The sequence below is a fragment of the Onychostoma macrolepis genome, chromosome 17 (genome assembly GCF_012432095.1).
Source record: "Onychostoma macrolepis isolate SWU-2019 chromosome 17, ASM1243209v1, whole genome shotgun sequence".
Lineage (NCBI taxonomy): Eukaryota > Metazoa > Chordata > Actinopteri > Cypriniformes > Cyprinidae > Onychostoma > Onychostoma macrolepis.
In genome coordinates this window covers 26034175-26048926 of record NC_081171.1, presented here as the reverse complement: position 1 = coordinate 26048926, position 14752 = coordinate 26034175, and the positions used below count along the sequence as shown (strand labels likewise).

General features: G+C 38.0%; 1 protein-coding gene across 2 annotated transcripts; it reads right to left on the bottom strand.

Moving 5' to 3' along the window:
- Positions 1 to 1286: 1286 nt before the first annotated feature.
- On the bottom strand, positions 1287 to 9464 carry fosl2 (FOS like 2, AP-1 transcription factor subunit). Of its 2 annotated transcripts, XM_058749811.1 has the most exons (5): positions 9285 to 9464; positions 8839 to 8931; positions 5129 to 5383; positions 4702 to 4809; positions 1287 to 3517 (listed from the first exon to the last, which is right to left on the bottom strand). In XM_058749811.1, exons 3-5 carry the CDS (start codon positions 5366 to 5368, stop codon positions 2978 to 2980), a joined length of 888 nt encoding a protein of 295 aa, XP_058605794.1. In that variant the 5' UTR covers positions 5369 to 5383; positions 8839 to 8931; positions 9285 to 9464; the 3' UTR covers positions 1287 to 2977. The 2 variants fall into 2 exon arrangements, with proteins under 2 accessions (XP_058605794.1, XP_058605793.1); XM_058749810.1 differs by having other exon boundaries at positions 8839 to 9464.
- Positions 9465 to 14752: the final 5288 nt, after the last annotated feature.

Genomic DNA, 14752 nt, shown 5'->3' with positions numbered 1-14752 from the left:
AGAGCTACATTTTCCCCAAATCAGTTTTAGACTGTGTTGTACTCTTAAAAAAATACACAGTAAAATATCAGACCAATAAAAAAACGATTAAATTTCAGTGTTGAATTGAATAAATGAGTGTACATGACAAAGTTTTGTTGTTGTTGTTGTTTTTATCATAAAAGATGAAACCTAATCTAAAGCACCATATTGTAAAAATGTGAATGGTTGCAAAATACCTTGGAAAGGGATTATTAAAGTATAATTTGTTTATGGTTGCCAGATAAATGATTGACTGCACTAACAATGTGTGAATTAACTGAATTACCAATACTAATCTGATCTTTATTACTGTTATCCTTTTAGATATTTTTTTATTTTTTTATTATTATCTTCAGTGCAAATAATTTTAGTAATGAATCATGGAACCGATAAACATTTGGAAGAGCATTATTCTTACAATAATTTGAGACTACATCAGTGCTCTATATATATCTGAAATAATATGTATATACACATTTCAGAATTTAAAATTGAAATATTTATTTCAAAATAAAAGATTTCCACACAGACACATGAATTTGGCCTAAAGCTCAATACACAACCGCAAAACAGCCATTAATGTTTTTAAAATTGACTCAAATCTGAAACTTGGCAAATCATTTTCAACCTAGTACATACTCATTATAAAACTTGATCCGGTGAAATGAGACAATGGGTCATCCATTCATAGCAATGCAAGATAATGAATGCACCTTTAACTAAAACATCAGTTTTGACATCTGATATTATGAAAGTAAACCCCCACAAACCCTAATTTGTATGGCCAAATTAGCATATAAGTTTATACATTTTGTTTTTACATAAAGTGCAGTTTGATAAGCAGAACTACAACAGAAGCATTGATGAGCAGGAAGTATTGTATTTAAAACTGTAAGTACAGTACATGCAAGTACGCTCATGCTTATTTTGCTTCTTGTTTCCTCTACACCACCATCCCCATTTATGAAATATGTTATGTATTTTACAAAGCAAGTATTGTCTTACATTGTCATCAGTTGGATAAAGCAAAGCTGTCTCTCAAAGTTTAGTGACAGATTTAGGTTCACAGACCAATATTAGGATGAATAAATCCTCATCTTTGATCACGTGCAGAAATGAGAGATAAATGAATAACTGACGCATAAAGCAGGTGCATTCAACCATCTTGTGACTGACTCAAAGAAACACAGAAGCACCACATTGTAACAATGAAATATCCAACATACGCAAAACACTGTGCACAGCAAAATACGACTATCCAAAAATACCACTTTGGAAATGTTTTTATTATCATTATAATAAATTTAAATTATCAAAGGAACAACACTGCCTTACATATTGCTGTTTTTGTAGGTTGTTTTCTGTCTTTCAACAGTAAAAGCAATATAAAGAGAGAGAGAGAGAATACAAACCGATAAGCAGGACATGTGCAGAAAGCTGTACAGATGGCTTGCTCAAATTACACAGGGTTCAAAGACCAACAGAGAACAGTTTACAGCACACAGTCCTTAAACATTTTCCTTTTTTTGGTATTAAATTGGTTTTCACTAGAATCTCTCATACTCGATAACGAACACTGAAATTATCTCCTAGATCCTTGAAAGTTCCTGACATAAATAAAGCAACAAAGTCCTTCAAATAGAAGCCACATTTGTTTTGTTTTGTTTCAGTTTGCTGCATCCTGTACAACAAAATACTCACATTCACCCTCAATTATTATCTGACTGTAGCAACAGTAACCTTGAGATCTCACTTAATTTCAGTCTTCTTTTCCATGGAATGTTTTTCAAGAAATATTGCAATGTGTGTCTTTTCTTCAATGTCTGATGCGCACCACACTCACCTTTTGCATCAAACATTCAATATCATTTTGCGTTCCCTGTTTACTCCATCACTGTAAAGAATGGCGTTTTATTTGATTGTAAGGTTGCTGACAAAGTGCATCTGTTCCCAAGTGCGGCAATAAAAGCCAACCAGTGTTTCAGGGAAAAGTGCTCATATGGCTGATATATGATTCAGTTTAAACTGTACCCTGAAAAAAGGGCCAATCAAGACATAAAAGTACATATTATAAAAGTAATACAGTTTCTTTTTTTTATTATTATTATTATTATTATTATTATTTGAAAACCACAGTGTGCGCCAATACAAAAGCGATATTGCCATGTCAGGGTTAGAGGCAGAGCCTAATATGGCTAGTTTCCCTCATGTACACCGTTAGATTGTGTTCTCTGTGCAATTGCTTCTAGTAATGCTTGTATGGCTCACTGACACAGACAAAAATCCCTGACAGTAGATTCGCTGATGCTAGAAAGTGTTTTTTTTTGTTTGTTTGTTTTGTTTCTTTCTTTGCTTTACATAACAAAAGCTATGTAAATTTGGCAAATTATCTTAGTGCTTGTGCCGCATATACAAAATATCAACAAAGGTCAGCATTTTATTACACAAGATGGTTCTTTCGACACTCAGCAGTGAGGCTCATCCAGTGAACCCTAAATATTATAAACAGCAGGACACAAAATACAAAGGGACAATAATCACACATCACAAATACAAAGATGATGTTTTGAGGGCAGCTATCTACCGTAGTGTCCAACGTCTTATTCTGTACCTATCAAGAATTTGATCTTGCAAACAATTCCAATCTCTTATTAGCCAGACAGCCAGCAGGAAATATCTTGCTCCTCTGTACAGGCAGCCGACTGCAAGATGCTCTGAGTCTTGCTAAAGATGAAAAATGAAATCTCTACTCCCGCATTCCAGAAACAGCGAGTGGAATTTGCACATACATTTAAAGAACAATGACAACGAAAACTCTCTTCTGAAACGTTTAAATAAAATGAGCAAATTAGCCCTTGAGGGTTCTCAGCTTTGTTGAGGTGAAGTCACTCAAATCGTAGCTGAGCGTGCTCTGGAGATCCACGAGAATGGCAAAGGAGCACCGTCAATTTTTCCTTCAAAGTGCCAAGAGGGTGGGAGAATTAAGGGAATCTGAGGATTGGTCGCCGCTGCTACTGCTACGGCGGTGGGCTTTGGAGCAGGACTCCGATGAGGGCGAAGGACTCTCGGGCTCAAGCATGCTGGGGTAGGTGAAGATGAGGCTTGGGTTGTTCGGAGTGGACAACGGGGTGGAAGCAGCTACCACAGGCGTGTTGAGGCTGTCTCCATCAGAACAATACATGCTGCCACCTAGGCAGATGGGCTTGATGACTGAATGCTGGCTTTTTCCTTCTTCCTCATCGTCGTCTTCTTCCAAAGGCTCCTGTTTAACCACCACTGGGTTGAGGGTACTCATCGGTCCCCGGGGACCCAGGTTGGAGCGCATGGTCAGTGGAAGGGGGTGCTGGGAGTGTGAGCTGTGATGGCGTTCATCAGGGGGCAGTTTGCACACGGGGTTGTGGGCCACCAACATGAATTCCAACTTGTCCTTTTCCTTCTGCAGGGTCTCGATTTCTTTCTGCAAGTCAGCCTTCTCCTCCTCTAACTTCTCTGTCTCCTTGAATAAAAAATAAAAAGAAATACAATGAATGATCATGCTGCATTTTTTCTGATATTCTTTTGGGTTGTGAAATGATTTGCAAATTTATTATGCTGGTAATTACTGATTCAACATATTGAAGGTCGCTGTCAGGGTCTCTGGGTGGCCTTAGTCGAAACACCTCACCCCCAAATTTTCTATATGATATTATCCGACAGCTGCACAATTAAGTGAAACAAAACCAAAATTGCAATATGGCTTAGTGCTGTTATCATGTCTAAAGGCTGCTATTTAATTGAATAAGACTAGTAATAATCAATTATTACTACTATTTTTATAATAACAATAATTACAATACATAAATAACAATGATAAGGAAACATTTATTTCATTTTATTTTAATTATCTATAAATAAAGCCAAATTGCATCCACACCCAAACCTTTTCCTGATTGAACTCTCAGAGCAGTTTGACACTATAAAAGGCACACCCACCCATAAACACAAGCAATTATTTCCCAAATAAATTCGAGCTGTTCACATTTCTTTGTTAAACAGGAAACTTGACAAAGCATCAAATATTTTGAAACAACTGTCAAAGCCTATGGAAGGTTGAAACACTGACATAACAATGTGGCTAGAGAGTCAGAGATAAACCGTAGCTAACTCATTAATTTGGCTACGAGGAAGAAGGAAACTAAAAACAATACAAATGCTTAATTTACAAAGAAAGAAACAGTACATTGGAAGAAAGGGCATAGTTATTGTCATAGAAGACACAGTTCCTTATTTGGTGAGGAATGAAGCAAAGAGTGGGGGAAGGGAAGAGGGAAGATAGCAGTGTGTGGGGTTTGATGGTTAGCTGCGGTTTCCTCCTCGAACAATATCAGACGTTTGCGTCCCTCCAAGCCCCTGTAGCACATTCCTCCCTCGTGCTTCAGGTCTGACAGCCTGAGAGATGCCATTATAAAGCTAAGTAGTTCAATTACAGCCAGAATTGTCTGGGACTCGGGGCATTCCCATGTCTGCCAGACAACACTGGCCTTCTGTGGCTTTTCAGCTTTTAACCACTGAGAATTGCGTGGAAATAAGCCTCGCAATAGTTGTGGACATTTCATTTGGAGTATTTGGTAAATATGTGTTCCCTTGTGCTGGTAATTTTAGAGAATGTTTTTTTTTTTGTAACAATGGTAGAAAACTCACCCCTTGCAGCATCTCGGTCAGTTCTCTTCTGCGGTTCCGACATTTTGCTGCAGCTAGTTTGTTTCTTTCTCGTCTAACTCTCCGTTTTTCTTCTTCCTCTGGGGTGAGCTGCACACAAAACGAGGAGTGAGCACTCGCACAAGTAAACTTTTCCAGTAGTTTGTGAGAAATCATTCACACGAAATAAAAAAATCAAGGCTTACATCATATTAAGTAATATATTTCAAGTCAAATTTATTTATAATATAAATGCAGCTTCACAGTAATAAAAAATAACAGTATTAATGCTGCAAAGTTTTGCTGTAATGCAGCTCGTTATTCAATAATTCAGCAGATGTTAAAAATGTGTTTTTGTTCTATATGTTAAACTAGTTTTGTTGGTTTGATTTTGTCTCTGTGCTTCAAAGAAGAAAAATGTAGCACTAACCTGCTCGTCTCGTTTACGTCGACCCCGGGCGTCGCCGATGGACCGGATGACCCCGGGCCGTGTGAGGGCTGTGTGACCGAGGAGGCTCGGGCCACTAGACACAGACAGGCCGTACGGGTGAGGCCGGGAATATGGATTAGACATGGATGTGATTACTGTGGGCTGAACCATCCACTGCAGGTCCTGACTGGTCGTTATGGCATTAATTGTGGGAATAAAGGCACTGCTAGAGCCAGGCATGTCTACTCTGTACTTCTGTGGAAAAAAAAAAGGTATTAAGAGACTGAAGTGTAAACATTTATGAAGAAACTCTGGATTAGAACGCTGACTTTCACTGCACGTTAAAAATGGTATGATTAATTTTTAGTCTTTGTTACTGCAGTACCCCAGCCACCCACATTTTAGCCGTTTTACAAATTCCCATCATCGCAGATTAATGAATCATTCCACGTGCTACCTCGCTTTGCGCCCTTTTGACTACTTGACCCCCAGAGCGACAGGGTGACACACACACACGGTGAATCATGGGAAAGCCCACAACCCTCCCTGACAGAAGCCGACCAGGGTTAGATAATAGCCTCTGTGATGCAATGGGCAACAGATTCACCACTGTGTGGGTATACAACAGATTTTTGGTCTTTTTGAAATGGACTCTGTCTTATAAGAAGTGAATATGACTTATAACAAGAACACTTCTTCGTTTATAAGACGACTGAAATAAAATTTTGATTTGAATCAAGTGTCTTAATTAGTAGTATTTGTTAATGCTTTATTAGTGTTAATGTTAAAGTTATTAATAACATTATCAACTATTTTTTTTATTTGCTAATTAATTGCAGCCACACTTTATATTAGGTCTTTAACTACTATGTATTTAAATAATAATATTTTTTTTTTAAAAGTCGGGTACAATGTATCTATTGTGTACACTTTGAATTGCAAAACACTTGATTGTTATTGAGATAGAATACATTTATTAAATTAATTATAGAAATTTTTTTTTTTATATAAGTACAATGTAAAACCATTTATGTCCACAATAAGTGCATTGCCAGCAATGATTAGTTTAACTGTAAGTACACAGCAGTTAGTGACGCAATATAAAGTGGGTCCACTATTACTAATATCAATGAATGTTCAACAGTTTTAAGTAACGTTAATGTTAATAAAATCAATTTAGAAAAGATTAATATGACAAATCTTTGTTCATATATAGTCACATTTGAAAATATGTGAACTTCTGTAAATGATTACATATTGATAGTTACAGTACAAACAAGGCTATTACCCAAACATTACTTGTAAAATGTACCCAAGTCATAGGCTATGTTTTTACATATGCAGTCTGGCAAATGCTTAATCACGTTATAAGACTGCTCTTTATTCCAGTCATCCGGGAAACTGAACTGGGATCCCGTGCCAGCACATTCCATCCACCAAATTCCAGTCCATTCACACATTCCTTGTGGGATTTTAACGGGAAACTGACTTAATGTGACGGACCATGTTTACCACAAATCATTTGGAGGGGAATGAATTACGGGAAGCGTAGTGTTGTTTAAAAGGATAACAGCAATCATTTCGTGCATCAAAAATAAAAAATAGACTAGAGTTAAACGTCAATGTTCCTAAGTCTCACTTTAGTGTTTTATTTTCACTGAAAGTATAGTGTTTGTTTAAGGTGGTAGAGAAGAGTTTTCCACAACTTGGTATTGCGAAAGACTCCACTAACTTCCAGGAACTGTCGCGTTTGTTTCTCATTGAATCCATCACAAGCGACCGGGAAGGTCAACATATGTTACTGAATTATAGATGAAGCTCTGTTTTGTTGCGAAATTACCACGTTGCGCTAATTTCTCCTCAGATGTACCCGAATTTTCCCCTTCACTTGATTTTCCCCCCAAAGGAGTGAAGACAGCGCATGCTGGAATCGAAAGGGGGCAGTTTATTCCATGGGTTTAGTAGCTAAAACAGCAACCCTACAAGACGATGATGCTCGGGAATTTCTGACAGGGGCTGTTAAACGTACCAGATGTGATTAAAATACCAGAGTCTGGGGAACAAGTTGCCAAACTGACCGGTGCACAAGCTCCCATTCCTTCGTGCTGTGATCAAGATCGAAAAATTCTCACAAAATTGCCTAAACTTCTTAGCTGTTAGTAAAACTTTACTTGAAACATGATATAACCTAATGCATTCAATGTAAAACTCCTGGTATAACCATAGACAGGTAACTATGATACATTACAATGTATGAGATTAACATTATTTGCGACAAGCTTTATTCAAGAATCAAATAAAGTGTGATTTAATGTCCCCCCCCCCACCCACTATTTTGTAAGCATGGACTATTTTGCGAGTTTTTTCTCCATGCAGAAAAATACATAGGCTATATCTTATTATCCCCATCACACATATATTAAAAACATGGGTTTTCTTAAGTATCATTGTGTGACTAGCAAATGACATTGATTGTAATCATACGGTCTATTGCTATTTCATTAAATTTGCCATATCTGCAGTTCTAGTCAGTCATTTAAAATGTATAACCCAGCGTTTGTGTACAGTGTTTTCATTTAGGTAGGCTACAAGCCCCAACTGGTCTAATCTTTTTACATTTCCATGTTCTCGATTGAATTGGCTTAATTTTCTCCACCCTTAACTTTACAGTTCAACTACGGTTAAAGGGTTAAAGGTCAAAAGTTATTTTTGTTGTTGTTGTTTTTTTTTTTTTCTTCGTATATTCAGAAAAACATATAAAACATGTTCTGAAGGTTAGTAAAGTGCAATAGCTTATGTGGAAGTCCCGGAAGTGTGGCATCCTGTGGCCACTACGCACGCACTCTCCGTGGGTTTATTTCACATTACGCACACCACCCACGCCACTGCTACCCTTATCTGACGAGATGCCTAATTCCACGGAAACATAATGTTATGAGTACCAACATGTGCACTATCTTAACAAAACGAGGGGAGGGGGAGGGGGGGGGGGATCACCTCTGGGAATAATTTATTAAGAGAGCGAGACGGATTCCTCTGATGGGATTTTATGCATAAAAGCTACATGCGTCCTTCGTGCACTTTCTTTAAAAAAAATAATGATCATACAGGCCCTACGATTATTTTAAAACCTAGCAATTCAGAAAACAGTTTTATAAAAAAAAATGTTTAGCACACACTGTATTCTTAAGGTATGCTTGTATACTCAAGGTAAGGGCGCATCGTCCGCCTATGCAATAATAAGTGTCAAGTTTTAAGCACTTGCGTTGCTTTTCTATCAAAAATATGCATGCAGGGCCACTGAATGTACTTTAGTTCACATCATGAGAACGACAACCAATGACTTTGACTGCCAGTCCTCGATGTATAGAAAGTTTGGTCACATTTTGCATCGCAGTTTAGGTTATTATGCAGCCTATAGACTTTAATATGTGCTACTGTGTTATTATTTAGCAGAGCTGCTTCTAATTACATATTGTCATCGTTGTTTATTTTAACAACACGTAGTTTAGTATGTGTAATGTAGTATGAGCACTGTGGTGTAAAGTGTGTGAAGAGAATATGCTGTGCATAAGTGCATATCGTTACCTGTTAGTTTGGAATTAATTATGATAACGTGGTACACGGACTATTTATGTAAACCCGAGGAGTGTAAACATGTAGCTAAAGTGTAATAAGGATACGGACACTCAAGCACATCAGCAGGCTACCTGGTAGTTGGAGGCAGGTATGGGGCTGGTGTCCGGGTGCGCCGGTGAGCTGCTGCTGCCGCGGGAGGATGTGTCGTATGTCCCGGTGTAATCCTGGTACATGATCCAGGGAAAGAGGAGGAAATTTCAGTAGGTTGAAAATGAAATCCCACACGATCAGTGTCTTCAGTGGCAAAAAAAGCACTTCCAAGCAAAGTGATTCCTTTATACCTATTCTAAAAATGATATCCAAAATACTTCTTAATGGTCAGTTTGTTAAATCCAGGCATATCTGTGTACTATTATATTATTAGAGAAGTCAACGCTCTCAAATTCTGTAGTCTCTTTAACAGTCCAATAAATAGATGTTCCCGTGTAAACCTAATGCCTAATATGCATCGCTACTGAGATGTTCTTCTAGAACCAGATGAAATGAAGAAAAAAAAAAAAATCTGTGAAGCACCTACTTTTCTTCAGTGAACTCGGTGCTCTCCTTGGTTTAGTCCTGTCCCTATAGCAGTGACTCACGGCAGTGATGAGTGTACCGCTCTGGACTTTGTTGAACTGATTTTGGCGACTAAGTGAACTTCAGTGCTACTTCTACAGGTCACGTCGTTAGATGACTCACTTCAATGGCACTACTCTACTTCGTAGCTCCGCTTATCAACGCCAACCTGCGTCTACGCGTCACAGCCTCGATAAGGCGCACAGCAAAATAGGGGTGCAGCATGCATATTTTAAAGAATTACTGCCTGACATTACTGTCCAGTAAAACGTTTATGAAATAATATGGGTAAATATTACATGATACATCCTACTGAGCAAATAAGAAATGTTTAAAATGCTTTAATTTTCTTTAAACTTGTTTGCTTTACACGGCCAACCCCATTTCAGAGTTGGTCTCGACCATTGACGCATGTTTCCAAAAATGGGCAGTTGCGTCAGAGCACACGCGCATGGGTTTCCTTGGTAAAGGCACGGTAAAGAAGCGTCAAGGATTCCCTCCCCTCTTTCCCCACCTTTAACTTTCACTGGGTGGTCTGTGGACACATGCTGTCGGCTCCTGAACGCACGGAACACAGGGAGAGCGCGTTTCATAGAAAGTGTCAGCAGTGCCCAGCTTCGCGGTTCGCATGGTGCTCTCGGAGCCATGTGTACGCTTTTTAATTTGCGAGCATGCATGTACATGTGTAGTTTTTCACTTTTTGGAGAGTCCGAAACACAAGATTCTTAATTCAGTATTTTTGTTGTTGTTGTTTTTATATTTCCCAATTCTTTATTGCATCATAACCCATTTATCACAATTCTTCAGACATAATTGCGAATCCAGACCGGATCAAAATCACCCTTATAACCCGGAGAACAGATAGATGTCGCCAGTGGTACAATAAAGTTTATTGGGGGAGGGGGATTATCAATTGTATAATATCAACACTTTCTTAGAGTTGAGTTTTACATTCCTACGTGGGGTCCATCCTATTTTGTGTAGGTAGGCCTATCGGAGATTTTTGATATATATTTAGAAATGCATGTGGATTCATAACACATGGGTACGATATGGACATGGTGTATATAAATGCAACAAAAATTATCATTTTAACACAGTAGTCGGGTTCTGAACCAATGTTATTGGGGAAACGTTGACTTTTAGTTTGACATATCGCCCTAATGCACTGCCAACCATAAACAGAAAAGTGGAAATATTTGAACACTTCACTGCAGTAACCATCCGTTTCATATGAATTCATTTTGAGTTCATTTATTTTGAGTATGAAGAGAATGTATGGGTGAACACCGGTGCCCAAGACATAGCCTTCCCATAATAAGACTGATAGATAAGCACTACTGCAGTACTAAATAGCTAAATGAATTGGCCATGAGACTAATTATAATAATATGCAATATACTGTGATAAAACCTAATATGCATTACATCTCATGTTTTTTTTTTTTTTCCATGTCTTTATATATGCGAAGGGCTGTCGTGTGCGTTTGTCAATACCTGTCTGCCATCTGATCTGATCTGATCTGAGCATTATGGAAAAGAACAAGAACAGAATGACGCGCGTTCCCGGTGACGGTGAACGTCACTCGTTGTCTGGCACAGCTCTGAGCTCTTCTTAGGGAAAGAGAAGCATAGCTGTTCGCGGGGTAAATTAACGCGGCGATTTTTAGATGTATAGCATCGACAACTGCATTAAATAGCTGAGCGCACAGAAAACAGGTGGAACTCATACAGTATGCACAGAAACTCAACTAGACTAGGTTTTATGTGTAATTACTATGCCCTCACGAAAAGGTTACTATTTCAGAATACCATTTCCATATACAATAGGCTACTCCATGGCATGTGTCCATAAACCATAGCATTAACTTGGTCATGAGGGCAATATACTGATAAATGGATTAGCTCTTTAACCCAGATTTAATATGAGACGCATTCATTCTAATCTGATAACGTCTCTATGCCCTGGATGCACGTGCCGTACTGTGAGGTAAATACAACGAAGGCACATGGGGAAGGTAAGGATGCAATAAAACTTATTTACTTATGGTTTATCACATAGCCTATTTAACCTGTTACTTCAGTGCCCAGTGGGGGAAATGATGGGTGAGTTAAACCAGTAACAAAACAATATAAAATCACATTTTCAAATATTTTATTGACGTAGCGCAAACTGATTTACATACATGAATCCCCACAAGTGTTGCCATTCAACAGTATGCAATATGGGGTTTGGTGATTTGGTGTGCCAGTACGCTAAATTTACTCACACACAAACACAAAGTGCGGCTTTGACCGTGGTTCTGAAAGAGTTATTACTACAAGAATCGGTTCCTGCTACAATGGAAGGAAATGCGTCACAAACGCGTGGCTGACTCAAAACAAAGAGCGACAAAACGAAGTGATGGCCACTTAAAAACAAAGAGGGGGATGGAAAGCAGGAGCGTATAGTGGAAGAACTTAACAAATGGAGTAGAAATAGGAGAGGTGGGGGGACAGAAAGATTTAGCATTGGTCTTTACTGCAAAAGGGTCTTCCCGTAAACCTTCGATGTTTGGCCAAGGCAAATATGACCCATCACAGCGAGCTTTTATTCCGAGAGGGCAGTAGAGGAAAGATGCAGAGGTATATCTGAGAGTTTTAACATCTTCTACCCCCTTGTTTCACAAATTATTTTGTCAGGTGATGCTTTCCGAGTGCTTTTCATCACAGGCGCTGAACACAATGGAGAATATTGCTTCAGAACGCAACTGGGGTTGCTCTTTCAGATCTACGTAAAGTATGAATGGGTATGGAGATGAGGAGCGAGCCTCATGGAATGCTAATTTATTTGTTTAGAGCACAAGTGTGGACCAAGTGTTCGGCTGTCTAATCTGATAAGGTTCCTGTAAACCTGTCTGTACGTCGTCGATGTCTCTAAGTGCTACAAACATGGAATGTCGCGGTACATAAATAGGACATGTACACTAATGTGTAAAAAGCCCAGGTGCGAGCTATACCACAACAAGCCTCACTGATAAGAAAGGAGGAACGAGTGAGCATTTGTGAACTCTTACAAAAACATTTGAGGAAAGGTTTGGCAAACATTGCCACAGATTCGAATGAGCCCTGTGGCAAACAGTTTGATGCAAATTTGTTATATATTAACTGCAGTTGTAGTTTGTTGAGGAGGGGTTAAAGAACAAATGTGTCCTTGTTGTTTTAATTATAGATGTACTTGAAGAAATTGGGTAGGAGAAGCAGTGCTATATTGTCAATATATTATACAGTCAGTATCAGTCACACACAATTTAGCACAGCCACTCATAACTTTATTATGAAAAGTTTAATTAAAAAAAAATGAAAAGAATTTCAAATGTTCTTAGGGTGCCTTTATACAGTTAAGGCTGCTCTGACAGGCTTTGTGTCTGCTCCAAATTCAGACTCAGTGCCACACAAAAGTCATCTCAGACCCATCTCAGCCCCTATTATCAGAAGTGACTCTGATGTAGCCTTAAACTTTTGGCATAGCCACGACAGAGGATATATTTTATGGCTTAATGTTGTCATTCATCATGTTTCTATAGTAGTAATAAAAGATTTAAAACATGACTTTTTAAAAACACTTTTTGCGATTGTAATTCCTGTGTAAATGCATGTTTTCCAGTTCTGTGCAGCATTATTTTTTTTTTTGTGGTGGAGAAGCTCCTTAAGTTGTGTAAAGACGACATTAGTAATTGGTACTTTCCCCTTTTTGCTTTAATGACAGCATTCACTCAACCTGGCAAGTTTTATATGGAATAATGTGAGGATGTTCCAATGTTTATGCTTCATTGGAAAGGAATAGATCTTGATATTTTGTAGAAAGGAGTTAACAGGAAGCATAAGCTATCACTATATTGTGTGTTTTAGCACCGCTGAAATTTGGCCAATCTGCATCTAGAACTGGAACTATCAGTTTTTATTATGGACATTTTGGGATTTCAGAGTATGGGTTTCTCCTATAAGATCCAAGGCACAAGTTAGTTGTGTCCTTTGCATGGCACTGTATGAAATAACAAGTCTGGTTCAGTAAAAATGCATGATTGTACATTGTTGATGCAATAACTAATATCATCATCTTATTTTCTATTATTTCTTGCATCATCTCTTCATGATGTAAGGGCCCTCTGACAATCCTAAAGAGAACAAACCATGTTGACTCAGTGAGCAGGAGTCTCTTAGCAATTGACCTGTCTGTACACGAGTTTAACTTCACTTGTCTCCACCTGTCTTTGTATAACACCCAATAATAAGCCTAAAGAACAGGAGAGGTGAGACATACAATGCGAGTGACATTCTTTCCACCTTACAGAAATGGAAACAGAAAATACATTGAGTGTTACTTTGACCCTATCCAATTTCCTATGGCAGGAAGATTTATTTACCTTTCATATACAGCTATATACATATTTCTTTTGGATAGAAAGTAGAATAGTCAGGGAGCAGTGTCCCTCTCTGGGGTTTACTCCTTTTGAGCATCCATTCTGTCCGGTTGAATGAAAGCTTAATGTGAGTGTGGAAAAGTGGAAAATTTAATTAAGCAGCTAAGGGGGGTTTGAGGCACTCGGCACGAGCCTCTCGTTTCTTCTGTACACTCTCCTCACTGTGTTTTCTTCCCACTGCTTGTCTAGCTCCCCTTCTGAAGCCCTCTGAGGTCAAGGGCACAGAGGTCAGCAGTTTACAGCTGTGCTGGAGTTACATATTTGGTAAGCAGTAATGATGCATTAAACTTCTGCATCGAAAATTAATTAAAGGGCATGTTTATTGTACCACATAGCATTGGAGATTCAAGAGAGACTAGTTCCAGGTTTTATCATTTATTTAATGGGTTTTGTTAACACAGCAATGCAATAAAAGTGACCCATGTTCAATAAATAATCAAACTTATAAACAACAAATCTTCTTTATAGTAATATATATATATAAAAAATATTTACATTTAGTCATTTAGCAGACGCTTTTATCCAAAGTGACTTACAAATGAGGACAATGGAAGCAATCAAAATCAACAAGAGAGATATGCATATATATACAAGTTTTAGTTAGCTTAACACAGTACATGTAGCAAGTTTTTTTATTTTTTATTATTATATAATAAATAAAAAGAAAACAGATAGAATAGAAAAAGAATAGAGCAAACTAGTGTTAGATACCTTTTTGCTTTTGTTAATTGCATAATTAACTTTTTTGTTTTGTTTTTTAAGAATATAATTAGAATAGAGAGTGCTAGATTTAGAGGGTCATAAAGATGGAAGATATGTGTTTTTAGCCGATTCTTGTAGATGGCTAAGGACTGAGTTGTCATTGGTCATTCCACCAGGAGGGAACATTTAATGTAAAAGTCCTTGAAAGTGATTTTGTGCCTCTTTGGGATGAACAATAAAGTGACGTTCACTTGCAGAACGTAAGC

Bases quoted from the DNA above. Each gene is read 5' to 3' on its own strand.
- fosl2 (XM_058749810.1), bottom strand. From the start codon at position 8,940: ATGTACCAGGATTACACCGGGACATACGACACATCCTCCCGCGGCAGC. The intron at 5,384-8,838 runs GTAGCCTGCTGA...TTTTTTCCACAG, and splicing joins TACCTGCCTCCAACTACCAG to AAGTACAGAGTAGACATGCC. The intron at 4,810-5,128 runs GTTAGTGCTACA...TTTTGTGTGCAG, and splicing joins GACGTAAACGAGACGAGCAG to CTCACCCCAGAGGAAGAAGA.